The sequence below is a fragment of the Planococcus citri genome, chromosome 5 (assembly GCF_950023065.1).
Source record: "Planococcus citri chromosome 5, ihPlaCitr1.1, whole genome shotgun sequence".
Classification (NCBI taxonomy): Eukaryota; Metazoa; Arthropoda; class Insecta; order Hemiptera; family Pseudococcidae; genus Planococcus; species Planococcus citri.
In genome coordinates this window covers 61,256,873-61,271,909 of record NC_088681.1, presented here as the reverse complement: position 1 = coordinate 61,271,909, position 15,037 = coordinate 61,256,873, and the positions used below count along the sequence as shown (strand labels likewise).

General features: G+C 34.2%; 2 protein-coding genes across 5 annotated transcripts in view; one reads left to right on the top strand and one right to left on the bottom strand.

Annotated features, from left to right (window-relative positions):
* The window catches only part of LOC135848931 (uncharacterized), a 73,056-nt gene that overhangs the window by 39,649 nt on the left and 18,370 nt on the right, over positions 1-15,037 (bottom strand). For 3 of the 4 annotated variants that reach the window (XR_010559459.1, XR_010559458.1, XM_065369027.1), the window contains one exon: positions 14,087-14,475. The exons of the other annotated variant lie outside the window; for it this stretch is intronic. Coding sequence is in view for 1 of the 3 variants with exons in the window: in XM_065369027.1 (XP_065225099.1) it covers positions 14,269-14,475 (207 nt within the window). In the remaining 2 variants the exon portion in view is untranslated. Of the gene's footprint in view, positions 1-14,086; positions 14,476-15,037 lie in introns of those variants that run through there. 4 annotated transcript variants of the gene reach the window in all.
* LOC135847768 (uncharacterized) lies at positions 8,199-9,674 on the top strand. The gene is made up of 2 exons (XM_065367468.1): positions 8,199-8,357; positions 9,239-9,674. Exons 1-2 carry the CDS (start codon positions 8,340-8,342, stop codon positions 9,449-9,451), a joined length of 231 nt encoding a protein of 76 aa, XP_065223540.1. The 5' UTR covers positions 8,199-8,339; the 3' UTR covers positions 9,452-9,674.

Here is a 15,037-nt window from a genome sequence, read left to right as displayed (position 1 = left end):
AATTAAATTGCCTGCCGCCTGCCATGTTTCCAAACTACAATAATCTTCTTCCGGGGAAAACTGGTTGGAAGTAAAAATAGTTCGAGAGAGGAAATGAACAAATAATGTGATGGCGTGATGAATGGTCTCGAAGACTGCACAAACTGTATAGAATTATTATCAATTTATTTGTGTAGATAATTGTTTGATAGGTAATTTTATTTGCTCGGGTTTTTCAAAATTATCATGACAAAGTTCAAGTTGATAAAATTTGCAATTGTTCTTTTCTTATCAGTAAAACTTTCTATACCTACAGATACGTATTAATTAATAGAAATGAGAATAAAATTGAATATACCTACCTAGATACTCTTGTTGGATGTGATTTTTGTCCTTTTCAAGTGGAAGTACTAAAAGGGCAGAATTTTTTTCTGATTACTAGCCAACAAAATGAGAAAGGTTATCGAATTTAAGTATGTACTTAACTTCATACTCTGAAAAAATTCTCAAGACCATGGATCCCTGTTTTGAATAATTTTTTTCGTCTTATAACCTTTGCAGAAATTCTGTGACAATGACCGACAGTAATTTACAATTTTATAACAGTTACTGTTAAGAACTGTTAGTAATTAACAGTTTTTGTTAAAAACTGTAAGTAATTAACAGTTTTTCATCGATTGCTGACAGTTATACTCAGTAACAGTTAATTTCTTGATGATTTCCAAATGTTACCAACAGTTATTGCCAGAGACATGTCGGCTACTTGAAAGTTACTTACAGTTACCGTTAGTGTCATGACAGTGTCCAAGGGCGTATTCAGGGGGGGTGATTTGGGGTACAATCACCCCCCGAGGCCAAAAAATCCTTAGGTTAATATAATTTCCTACGATTTCTTGCATTGAATCACAGGAAAAAAATCATGTTGTTTTACGTTTCTAGGGAGATAATTTGCTACAAACTTCAAAATTCATTGAAAATCACATTAATATCTCCCTAGATACGTAGTTGCATAATCTATGTACTAATTATTTTTGTTTCTTAAATTATGAATTTCCAATTCTTTTGTTTGCTTTCCTTTTTTGAAATTGAAATTTCTGGAAGCATATTTTTTGTTATTATAAGGGAGAAAAAGTGCTCCTTTTGCTCCAGCTTACTGATCATTATTGGAACTGAATAGGTAGATACTAGGATTTTTCTCCCTCATAACGAAAAATATGTTATCCAACTCAGGAGTAAAAATGATTTTCGGCAATTTTGAATTATTTTCCTCGCGACGCTTGGGCAATAAACCTAGAAAATCGTCAAAAATCATTATCGCTCCCTAGTTGAACAAACTACTAATTCAAATCTGAGGACGTGAGGACGGGGAGTGTCAAGTTAAATCCAGAAAAATCAAATTTTACAATCAGAAATGTAGTATTTTTTACTCTTTGGATTGACAAATTTCCAAAATTTTGCCCTCGCTTCGCTCGTGCTTATCTGAATTTTATAAATAATTTACTGGATAAATTTCAAAAACCTCACTCTGATCAACACGTTTTTCAAGCTGAAATTCAGCATGAAAATGTCTGAAATGTGCCTACTATTGAAATTTTTATACATATGAGCCCGTTGGGAATTTTATGATTTTCGTTCCTTACTTATGAGTCATTTCATCACCCCCCAGGATGAAATCCTGGATACGGGCTTGACAGTGTCTAAATGTTAGCATAAGAAAATTGGCATTGATTGGGAAACGCTTGCATACAGGCTGAATTTTGGTATACAGGCCAATTTTTATAACCTGAACACGAATCCTTGGTGTCTCTGATGTCTGTCCCTAGTTTGCTTTCCCACCAATTGTGGATTTTAGCCCCCCAAATGAGGTTTTTCTCCCGTATCTTCTCAAATTGCGGTCCTAGCCCAAAAATGAGGTCTATAGAAGTTGTTGTACGTCAAATTTCTCGTCAGATGACCTATGAATCAACTTCGTCCCCCCAGGGGAGGTGGACCTAGAGTCAAACTGCATCGAATAATAAAAAACGCTCAGGGAGAAGTTGAATTTTGGTATACTATAGTCCATTTTTACACCCTAAACACGAATCCTTATTCCTTATAGTGTCCCACCAGTTCCTGGTAACCTTTCCCCCAATTGTGGATTTTAGCCCCCCATTAGGTTTTCCTCCTACCCCTTCAAATTGCAGTCCTACCCCAAAAATGGGGTCTATGAAAGTTGTTGTATATCAAATTTCCCATCAAATGATCTATAAAACAACTTCGTCCCCCCTGAGGGAGGTGGACCTGCGGTCAATCTAATACATATAAGGGGTTTTTGAATGTGAGTCCATGATAATTGATAGGTACGAAATCTGTTTTTTACAACAATTTTGACCTCACACAAGTGTAGGAGAATGGGTTATAACCTCAAATTATTCCAGTGGGGAGTACCTCTTTCCACCCTTCATACATATCGTGGCTCATATTCAAAAACTCCCTATATTCAATTAACTGTAGGTCCACCCCCCTCGGGGGGACGATGTTGGTTCAAAGGCCATCTGATGGGAAATTTGACGTAAAACAATTTTTATAGACTCCATTTTTGGAGTAGGACCGCAATTTGAGGAAATATGGGAGAAAAACCTTATTTCCGGGGGTAAAAATCCACAATGGGGGCAGCAAGCTAGGGACAACTGAGGTACACCAAGGATTCGTGTTCAGGGTTCAAAAATAAGCCAGTATACCAAAATTCAGCTTGTGATACAATGTTGCGGTAAATGAAAAGAAAAAGTTGAAATCATTCATCACTTGAAAATTTTCAAAGTCCAGAGTGTTAAGAGGTGCATATAAAAGCATTCAACACCAGTTCTTTCATCAGCTCCAGTGGTCCAGTAGGTAAGTTAGGTGGATAATGCAGTGATGTGCAGGAGGTCTCAGGTTCGATCCCTATCCCAGGTGGAAAATTTTTTTAGGCTTTTCAAAATTTTTTTGGAAAGAATTCTTCAATTCTAGCACTGCAGCTTACAGGGAAGCACTAAATTCAATCATCAAGCCACATATTTCAATTTTTTACATTCACATTTCACAATGTAGGTAATTTTTAGTCAAATCACCAACAGTTATTGTTAGTGATTTTACTAACAGTTTTTTACATCCTTAGAAGGTGACGAAAAAACTGTCAGTTTTTTTACTAACAAAAACTGACAAGGAATTTCTGCAAGGGAATTTGGAAATCGAAATGTTTTCTTGGCAAGAAACTCGACTTGCATATTTTATTTCACTATTAGCCCTTTGAGACTCAAAATGGACATTTTTCTATCCCGATTTCCAAAATGAATTTTCAATGTGGGGGCACGAAAATTTTACAAAAAGCTTCTCTATAAATAATACCAACATAAAAATCAGAGAATTTTATTGGGTACCTACGTCAAAAATTTTTGAAGCTTAAATCCAAAATTTTTAGAAAAAATAAAAAAATGATTTTCTGCACAAGTTGTGAAAATTCCAAATATCAGAGTGACATAATTTTCAAATCAAAAAAAATGTTGGTCAAAAATAAAGAAATTGACGGTGGGGATTTTTATTTGAAAAAAAAAAAAAAAATGATTTTGGAAATTGAGTTTCAAGGTCGTTCCAAGGTCCATTACGAAAAATATCATTTTTTGTACAACTTTTCAAGGTCATCGAAAATTCTACCCTTCTACTATTCAATACGATGAAAATTTTGAAATTCCTACGATTCTCCTTTTTGGAAATTCATTACATATTTTTCACGTACGGAGAAATGTAACTCAAGGATGAAAACAGATGATGAAAATTTGTTCTGTCACCAAAAAACATACTACGAGTATTTTATGTTTCGCGCGAACAAAACACTTTTTTGAACTTTTACCCCCTCTGGAGAGGTGCTAGGGGCCATGGATGAGGTCCAATCAAAAATCTGACATCATATTCGTGTTCAGCGTCACCGAAAACATACAATTCGATATATCACATGCCCCAAATTTAATTTTGAAAGTTTAGCCCAAATTTGAGGGAGGGGGTGCTCCTCCTCCATTAAAAGATTCCATCTCGAAAATTAAATATTTCGAAAAAACATCAAAAGGTACATCTATGGACATTTTTTCAGAATTTCAAATGATAGCTTCCACTTACAGCGCCATTTTGAAATTTGAACTTTCAATTTAAAAGCTTCAACTATCAACTTTTGAAGATTTCAAATTGCTTAAAAAGTTCAAAATGCAATGCCCTTTCGAACTGTGAAATCAGTGGAGGTATGCGCTGCTGAAGTTGAGTAGCTCGAGACAGCGTGAAAATAATCGAAGCCCTCCCCCAACTGCCCCCTTAGGGGGCTCGGACCAAACTGAATGCGGGTTTCTTACTTATTGGGTGGGCAGACATTTAAAAAAAATTCGAGCAAAATCGAAGTACATGACTCGATCAAAAACGTTTCCAAAATGAACATTTTTTGGGCTCCATCGGTTCCCAAAGTTGCGAATGAAAAAGGAATTTTAGGAACCACTGAGTACCTACCATTTTCAAAAACTTTTTTAGCGTATAATATCTGTTCGAATCCGATGAATGTTATACGAGGTAATTTTCTTATATTCGACTCTCAGGGGCAATAACGGGGGGGGGGGGGGGTCCAATTTTTGAAAAATTTCGGAATCACCATTTTGAACCTACCCCTTTGAACCCCGATAATAAGCTGTTTAAAGTTTATTAGTATCTGAAAGACCTCCATCCTACCAAATTTTGAGCTTAATAAAATTTTGCATTGGTGTTACTCAAAAATCCAATTTTTCCAATTTTTCATAATTTCAATATTTTGGGAACCCCTGGAAAATTAAAAACCAGCGATTTGCGTCAAACGTAACGTTTCAAGGTATAAATTTAATTATATAGATGAAAAAGTTTAATTAAGCTCCCTCTATATTCGTAATTTCGAATACTTTTTTTAGCACCCCCCCCCCTTCTCACCACCTCTAAAAAAGGCGTTTATGCGTATTTTTACAAATAAGTTGAATAATTTACATTTGAAACACACTATAAACAAGTGATCGATAATTTTTCATTTGAGTTTTCCTGTAACCTTTCATAATTGAGCTTTTTTGGGCCAAATCCAGAGATTTTACTCTTCGATTTCAACGAACTAAAATCTCAGAATTGGACCCAAAAAAGCTCAATATTGACGCAATATATTATTGAAAATTTTCTGATTTTTATGTTAGTAGGTAATAGGTGTAACATACCTACCTAAAGAAACTTTTCGGAAAATTTTCGTATCTTCACATCGAAAATTTATTTTGGAAATTGGGGTAGAAAAATGCCCAATTTTTAGTACATCCCCATTTTGAGTAAACCTCATTTTTAAAGAAAAAATCTGTATAATGAAGGATCTATCGCACCCCCCCCCCCGTCGATCCTGTGGGACAACTTTTTTCTTAAAGGGGAAGTCCTAAGGAACATTTCTAGCCCTTGTACTCAAAAAAAGTGACCCTACTTACAAAATGGCGGCCATTTCGATTGACAAATCAGCCGAAATCGCAGATTTTGCGTTCCAACATAGGACTTGCACAAAATTTTTCAAAACGTACAAAGGTAGATCGAAAGATCAGGTAAAAATTTATCACCTGTCAAAATTTCAAGGGCCAAAGTGCGTTTTTCGATTTTTGGTGAATTTTTGAAAATCAAATTCAGGCCAAAAATTAGGGAAAAAATCAAAATTTTACCAAATTGACCACGAAAGCTGAAATTTGGGATACGTACCCTATTTTTGACATGGCATAAATCGATTGGAAACTGTTTCAAACCGTTTTGAGCAGTTCTGGAGCCTTCAGAAGATTTTTAGAACTCGAAATTCTCACAAAATTTCATCAAATGGGTTTGGATAACCGAAATTTACTCTGAAAACTAATTTCAATACGTTACGAAGTCAACTGCAGGAGGATTTCAAGTCGTTTTGGAGCCTCCAGCAATTTTTTGAAAAAAACTGGAGCCTCCAGCAGATTTTTGAAACTTGAAATTTCCTCAAAATTTCATCAAACGGAGATGGAAAATCGAAATTCATTCTGCAAATTGATTTCAATACGCTACGAAGTCGACTGCTGGTGAACTTCAAGTCGTTTTGGAGCCTCCAGTGACTTTTTGAAAGGTCGTAAGGCGTTTTTGGAAAATTGAAATTTCCAAAAAGTAGTTGGAAGCTTCAAAACCAGCTGAAACCACCATGTAGTCGTCTTCATATCGCATTAAAATTAGTTTGCGAAGTAAATTTCAGCTTGCCAACTCAAGTTGATAAAATGTTGTGGAAATTTCAAGTTTCAAAAATCTGCTGGAAGCTCAAGTAATTTTCAAAAAGTCGCTGGAGGCTCCAAAACGACTTGAAATCCACCTGCAGTTGACTTCGTAGCGTATTGAAATTAGTTTTCAGAGTAAATTTTGGTTATCCAACTCCATTTGATGAAATTTTGTGGGAATTGCAAGTTTCAAAAATCTACTGGAGGCTCCAGTAATTTTCAAAAAGTTGACGGAGGCTCCAAAATGACTTGAAACCACCCAAGTCGTCCTCAGAGGGTGTTAAAATTGGAGTGTAAAGTAAATATCAGCCCATCTTCGTATTTTGGGGAAATTTCAAGTTTCAAAAATCTGCTGGAGGCTCCAGTAATTTCCAAAAAATCGCTGGAGGCTCCAAAAGGACTTGAAATCCCCCTGCAGTTGACTTTGTAGCCTATTGAAATTAGTTTTCAGAGTAAATTTCGGTTATCCAACTCCATTTGATGAAATTTTGTGGGAATTTCGAGTTCTAAAAATCTTCTGGAGGCTCCAGAACTGCTCAAAACGGATTGAAACAGTTTCCAATCGATTTGGCATGTCGAAAATAGGGTATATCCCAAATTTCAGCTTTCTTGGTCAATTTGGTAAAATTTTGATTTTTCCCTCATTTTTGGCCTGAATTTGATTTTCAAAAATTCACCAAAAATCGAAAAAGGCACCTTAGCACTTAAAATTTTGACAGGTGATAAATTTTTCCTGATCTTCCGATCTACCTTTGTACGGTTTGAAAATTTTTGTGCAAGTCCTATGTTGGAACGCAAAATCTGCGATTTCGGCTGACCTGCCAATCAAAATGGCCGCCATTTTGTAAGTAGGTCTGTTTTTTTTTTTTTTTTGAGTACAAGGGCTAGAAATGTTCCTTAGAACTTCCCCTTAAAGAAAAACGTTGTCCCAGAGGATCGACGGGGGGTACAATAGATTCTCAAGCGGGCTCCCCGACTAATTGGGTCTCAAAGGATTAGACAAGTTTAGTGCTGGAAAACATTCAACTCTTTCTGCGATAAAAACCCAAACAATTACAATAATGAATCATTTTCTATCTTCAGACAATACCTAGGTAATAAATTACCCATCTATAATCACTAATAGGAGGTAATAAACATTAATGTTCAACTCAAACAGTAGTCAAACAATTATTTCTTAGAATGTGAAAGAATAATCGAACATTTATTACCTGAGAACATTTTCAAAATACCCACTAGGTAATGACAAATATTTACATTATTTACTTTACGTGTACCTACATATTCTAAATCACGTACACAAATTTCCCAGATTAGCCTCTATTATCATCTCGTTATCGATATCTAACTATTGAAGTTCAATAACGGAGGCCGAAAGAGGCCCATAAGGTCTACTCTTTCACTATCACTATGTATATTGTATCTATTTGCAAAAATACCTACCATACATAAACGTAAACAGAAACACGAGACTACGGGAAATACCGAACATGAAATACTTAATTGCGTAGATGTAAATTTTAATAGTACCAACTCGTACATAGGTATTTTATTCGCACACGAACGAATTATTATATTAGCCTATATGAAATATATCTAGATATATTGGCGAACGCAACAAAATGGCCAATGGCCTTAAACATCGTGTACCTAGTAGTTTGATTATTATAATCGTTTCCTAAATATATCCATCGATTCTGATCGTAATACTTCCAGTACCAGTATAATCCATTCGCAGATCTGGTATTTTTAATTAGGCATAGTGGCATACCCATAATTGCACTCCCAGAAACGCTCCCGTTTATTCTCAGAAAACCGTCTTCGTGCGTCATCGACGTGTCTCTTCTCTTTCACTTCGGCGGTGTTGGTAAACACGATTCGGATTCGCCTATCGAAGCATAGGTAGCCTATGACGACAATACTGCAATTTACCCCCAATTTCAAGCGGTATATATTGTATCTGCAAAGTGTATTTTGCATACATTGTTCTACTAACAGTCTCACTGTACGGTTAACTCGACTTTTTCGAATTTATTTTGAAATTTTTCACGTGTTTTTTTAAAACGTAAACAAACCACCTGCATCAACATGTCGAAAATTATCTCGGTAAGTGTTTTATTTTATTGTGATTTTTTTTTGATTTTTTTGTGTTTTTTTTTCAAGTTATTATTTCAATTTATTTTTTTGATTTTTCTAACGTTAAACTTTTTAAAAAATAATTTTAAAAATTGGTTTCGAATATTTTTGATGATTTGCTCGTGTAATTGAATCAACTTAAATATTTTATTTTCAAATTTAATTTCAAAATTTTATCGAGTATTTTTCATTTTTTTTAAAATTAAAAATTTTTAATTTACTCAATATTATTTTTTAAAAATCTGATAGCTAACATTTAAATGAACTGAATTCTTCAAATTTTGATTGAGTTTGGCATTCTTCTCGACCACTTTGATTTATGCAGAACAAATAGACTTTATTTTTTTCTATTTTTTTTGTATGGATTTGAACTTCTCCAAATCCATTAGTTCAATTTTCAAATATTTTTGTAGGTACCTATTTAAATACCTACTTATTGTAAGAATTTCATAAATGAGTAAAAATTATCTAGAAATGGTAAAAAAATATCTTTACAATAACTTGCCCAATGTTTTTTCCTTTTTTTCGATTTCTTTTTTCAAGGCTGGGGCGATCTTTAGATCGATATTGAAACAAAATTTCAAAATATCGAACGATTATTACCTACCTTTTTTACCTACTTTTCCTACTTTTATAATTTTTTTGAATATTTTTTCGACTTTTTATAATATTTTTTTCCATTTCGTTTCATTTATTTTTTCAATACTTATTACCCCAAAATACATACTAATGTTTTGTTAACATTTTTCAACTTTTTCAATCTCTTTCTAAAATGAATATTTTTTTTATAAAATCCTCGAGATTATTGTGTAATTGTTGAAATAAACTAACGATCTTCATCAATTTTACAGATTGTATTCTGCTCCCTATTCTTGGCTGCTATCATCTCACAAGTGTTCGGTTTCCCCGAACCTGAACCCGAACCACAACATTATGGTGGTTATGGAGGACATTACGGCGGTGGTCATCACCACGGAGGACATCACGGTGGTCATCATGGTGGACATCACGGTGGTCATCATGGCGGACACCATGGAGGTGGAGGACACTACCATCACGGTTAAGAAACCAAAGCTCAAAGTTACCTATTTGACTATACCTATACCTTGTACTATTTGATTTGCGTTATTTCATTCGTCGTCCATCGTCTCCCTGGATTATTTATTTTCTCCTTTAGTCAGCATGCTGTATATAGTTTTTAATTTGTATTATTTGTGTATTTGATATTGTTTTAGCCTTTTGTGTATGTGTATTTGTATAAAATAAATCGTTGATCAACCTCACTAATTCACGTCTTTTTTGTTGCTACTTACTATGATGAGGTAGTGTTTAGAGGATTGGCTACCTATTACTTTGAAAAATCAATCTCATGATTACAGTTTCTTGAAAATATACCAACAGCTTGCAAAAATATTTCATGAAGAAGACTAAATTAATGAAATTTTTCTGATGATTCGAGCTCGAGTGTATTCTTTGAATAGAATTTGAAGCATTGCGCATGAAAATAAAAAAAAAGTGAGTGGATATTGGAAACAGCTCCTTTAAAAACCTAACAAACGACAATTCATTTTATTTACCTATTTATTTTATCGAAAATTTTGAATTTTGATGGACCCTAGCAAAAAAACATGGCCAAATGACCTTAATAAAGTACAGGAGAAACTTCATCGGCTTGAGCTCAAAGTTTTAAAAATTTTAGACATTTTATGTGTCGAAATTTTTTTTTGATTTTTTATCAGTTGTTTAATTTTAATTTTACCATCTTGGGAAAATGATAACAAAATTATAATATCTTAAAGGAAAAAACTAATATTATAAGGAGTCCTGAATTTGGCAAAAATGAACTTTGAACTTTTCTAATGGTCTAAAATCGATCATATTTAAGTACTTAAGATGCCAAAAGACCATCTGCAGTAAAAAAAATGTTCAAAAAAAAGAATTGAAACAATGAAAAATGCATCAAATTTTGAAAACTTGGAGCTCGAGCTGGCAAGGGGGGGAGGCATCAATCATTGACCGAAAAATTTGAAATTTTTTCCTACGTCTTATCAAGATTATTTGGTCATAATTTTTTTGCTGGGGTTCATCAAAATTCGAAAAAAGTTGAAAAAGGACCCACTCTAATTTATTAAAGCACTATTGAGTGGCTTTCAAAGGGGTTGGATTAAGAAAAATTATCTAATATTTGAGCTCTCAGCACCCTCGAAAACCTACAAACAACATGTCACACGTCATTTTTAATTTTTTGGGATTTTGTTCTACAAATATGTTCAGGGCACAGTTGGTGGTTTTTCAAAGAGATTGGATTGAAAAATGAGCTCAGCACCTTCCCAAACCTAACAAACGATATGTCACACTTCATTTCAAATATTTTTGAATTTCGATCATGTCCTAGGAACCGTTAGAGAGGGGTTCAGAGAGGTTCAGAGGGGTTGGATCGCATAAATGAATAGGTAGCTACTCCTACATTTGAACTCTGCACCGTTGAAAACCTAGCAATCCACGAAGCATAAGTCATTTCCAATTTTTTTGAATTTTGGTCATACATATTTGGGGCACAGTTGTGGGGTTCAGAGATGTTGACCATTGGGCCGAAAAATAATTTAATATGTGAGCTTTCAGCTCTCTCAAAATCCAAAAAACTGTTACCCGTAATTTTTGAAATTTTCTTCGAAAACTGAAGAATCCTAAACTCCTCTTAAGGCTTCAGAATGGCTCAAAACCATCACCAATCAACTCGAGAGGTCCAAAATAAGATACGAACCAAATTTCAATTTTTTTAAAAATAATCACTTGAGAAAATGTTGGATTTGAACCGAAACAAATCTTAGTTTACAGGTGTTGAATTTAATTTTCACTCCATTTATGTACCTACAGCATTTTTTTTCGAAATCTGGAAAATACGAAAATCTGCCAGAGACTCCAGAACAATTTGAAACCATCACCAATCGACTCGGGAGATCGATAACAGCGTACAAACCGAATTTCAGCTTTTCGTGTCTATTTTATCAAATTTTGATTTCTTTTTCATGGAAAATTAAATTTTTTAAAATTTACCAAAAATCAAAAACTGAATTTCATTGCCTGAGATTTTTGCTGGTGGTTATTTTGGATCTTCTTTCGACTCCACTTTCCCACCTTAGGTTATTTTTAAATAAGGATTTGACTTTTTTCAATTTTTGAAAATCAAACTCGATCCAAAAATGCAAAAAAGTCAAAATTCTATCAAATTGACTTAGAAAGCTGAAATTTGGTGTGCGATCTATTTTCAACTCCCCGAATCAATTGGAAACGGTTTCGAGCCGTTTTGGGCTTTTTTGGAGCCTACAACAAATGGGTGCTTGCTTGAAAATTGGAACTTCCTTAAAATGTTACCTACGAGTGCCTACCTAACGAAGTTGTAAACCTGAAATTTACGGTCTATACCCTGATTTTAACACGTTGAGTAGATCGGAGGTGGTTTTAAGTCGTTCTTGAGCCTCCAGCTGTGTCTTCAAGATTTCAGATTCTCAAAAAGTGCCATAAAAACTGTCACACAATCAACTTCAGCGCCTATCAACACGATGGGTACTTGTTTTACGACCCATTTTTTTCATTAATAAGTCTTTGCCAGTTCGAAAATATTTTTTTCTCCAATGCAGATTTTATAATTGAAAATTTGAAAAAATTTCATGATTCTCTGAATCAACAGAAACCGAGTCCGGAAAATTGATAACTGATCAAATGGACCATTACTGAACATGTTTATGGGTGCAAAACTCAATTTCGACAGTTTCTTTGACTGTTGTTAGATAGCTGGAATTTCCAAAAAAAAATTCTGGAGGCTTCGAAACAATCTAAAAACTTTACTTTGCATTTTGTTTCAAAAATGGAGCAAAGACTGAATCTCGATTTCGTTTATCAAGGGTCACAGAGACACTGAATTTTTCAAATTTTCAGTCGGTAAATTGCTGGGGAAATACACACGGTTCCGAACTGACAGAAACTGGTTTCGGAAAAATGAAGTGTAGCCTAATTGGTCTAGTGGTGTAGAGGGTATTCGAGGACCCAAAGTACTCGCCATAGCAGGGAACTTCATGCCCTGTAGTCGAGGCTGCACTGCGTAGCAGCGCACTCTGGACGGACTAGTTCGGACAGAGTGCAGGACGAACGAGACGGACGTCTGTGGCCTCACTACTAAAATTATCTTGGTCTTGGTCGCATCTCATGCAGAAGTGCAACGATTTATCTTTGTACATAGGCGTAACGTGTCGTATTAGGACGTAGAAATATTATTTTGTATTCATCTTCGATTAATCCAATAAACGATGGAATTGTATTAATTGTTCTTTCTTGATAATATACGAGTTAAAGGTACCTTGCTAAGCCTTGGCTAGGAAGGGTGGGTAGTCGATCCACTTTCTAACTTGTCCTCTCTTGGACGGCAAGTTAGAAACCACAATTACCTTTACAGTGGATCACTAGTTGGCACCAGTTGCGAGTTGGGTTTATACGAGGCTGAAGTTACCTAATTTGGACGATTTTTAAAACATTTTTTGAAGATCTAGAATTCCCCAAATATGAATAGAGATTCCAAAATGGCTTAAACCACATCCAGCTGACTCAGCTTGTTAAAATCGAGATTTAAAGTGAATTTCAGCTTTCAAACTTCGTATTCAGTAACATTTTGTAGAAATATCAACTTTTAAAAATCTGCTGGAGGCTCCAGAACTGCTCAAAATGACTCGAAATTGTTTCCAAAATTTCAACTTTTAAAAATCTGCTGGAGGCTCCAGAACTGCTCAAAATGACTCGAAATTGTTTCCAATCGATTCGGGTGTCGAAAATATGTTACAGGACAAATTTTCAGTCTATATGAATTGATTTGGTAGGATTTTGATTTTGCCCATTTTTTGATACTTTGATTTTCGAAAATTCACTAAAAATCTAAAAATTCAAATAACCTACTTCCTGAAATTCTGGCTGATGATGTGTATTTTTTACGTGCTCTGTCAATTTAGCCTCTCACTTGAAAAAAATTAAAATTTTGAAACTACGAGATTTTGCAGGAGACTTTAAAAGATCGAATTTTTAGCAAGTTTTTTTGAACTCCTTTTGCTACATACAATTTTTTGATTTCGAAAATGTTGATATCTATCTAGTTGATCAGTTGTCATCTATTGGTCATTCAGCATCTTGAACTAAAATGTTTTCAATTGACTGGATAATTTGAAGGACAATAATCACTTAATCAGTAATGTTTGCTGCCTAATCGTAGTTTTTCGAGACATTTTGTTGATAAGAGATTTCTTTGTCATATTGCAGACCTACAGAAATAGTATTTTTCCGATTTGAAGTGATTTTTTTTCAATTTTTTTTTTTTTACAAATGAGAATGGACCAAATAAACACCATTTTTTTGTGATTCAAAGAACTAATAAACAAAATATATCAGAAATGATTTTGCACTGTTCAAATTCTTCCGTTCAAATAATACTCATATTTTCGAATAATCTCAAAAAAGAAAAATGATCATGAGATTGAATTTCTCGCAGTACTTACCTATGTACTTAATACGGTATTCTAGATAGACCAACTTCGTGATAACAAAATACTCACCACTTCTTCAAATAACGCTTGCAAAAAATAATCGAGTCGACTCATTCGTGATTGAAAAATTTCAGAACGTAATGATACTTAGTAGAAAAACACGAGAGAAGGTTATGTTGATCAACGATTTATTTTATACAAATATACATTCAATATCAAAATACGTACAAATACAAATTAAAAACTATTAAATATATACAGCATGCTGTCGAGAGAACAGGAAATAAATAATGCAGGGAGACAACGAGACGACAAATGCAAATCAAATCATAAAAATTGGTAACTTTGGTTTCTTAACCGTAATGGTGTCCGCCGCCGTGGTGTCCACCACCATGGTGTCCACCATGATGACCACCACCGTAGTGTCCACCACCGTGATGTCCTCCATGGTGACCACCGCCGTGATGTCCTCCACCATAATGTTGGGGTTCTGGTTCAGGTTCGGGGAAACCGAAGGCTTGTAGGACGATAGCAGCCAAGAAAAGGGAGCAGAATACAATCTGTAAAAATCATAAAGATCGTTAGAAAACATCGATTATACAAATGCGAATTTCTTAGTAGCATAGGATGGCAAATATGAAAATTATTTTTCAAAAAAAAGTTCTTCAAAAGAGAGGGAAAAAAGTCAGAAATTTTGACAAAATTCTAATAATTTTTTGAAATTTATTTAAAAGGTATGGTATCCAGCTCACTTTTACCTAATAAAAATATTTTAAGAACTAAGAGAACTCCAAAGGGTGTTTTTGAAAAAATGAAGAAAATGTGGTTCGAAAAGAAACATACTTAGGTACTTATGCAAATTTTATTGTATCTATCGTTCAATTTTTTCCCATAGGTTTTTAATATCGAGTGCAATAAACTCATCCACTTTAATAATTGGACAAGAATTTAATTCAGCAGCCCATAATTGAACGTCGATAAATAATTGAAAATTAATTTATATTTTTCATATTATTGAAAAAATAAAAATAAAAATTCTCAAAACTTTCGAAATGAATTCATAATTTGGATTATTTAGTTAGGTAGTTAGGTACCTATCAAATCGTATGAAAAACTATTTTG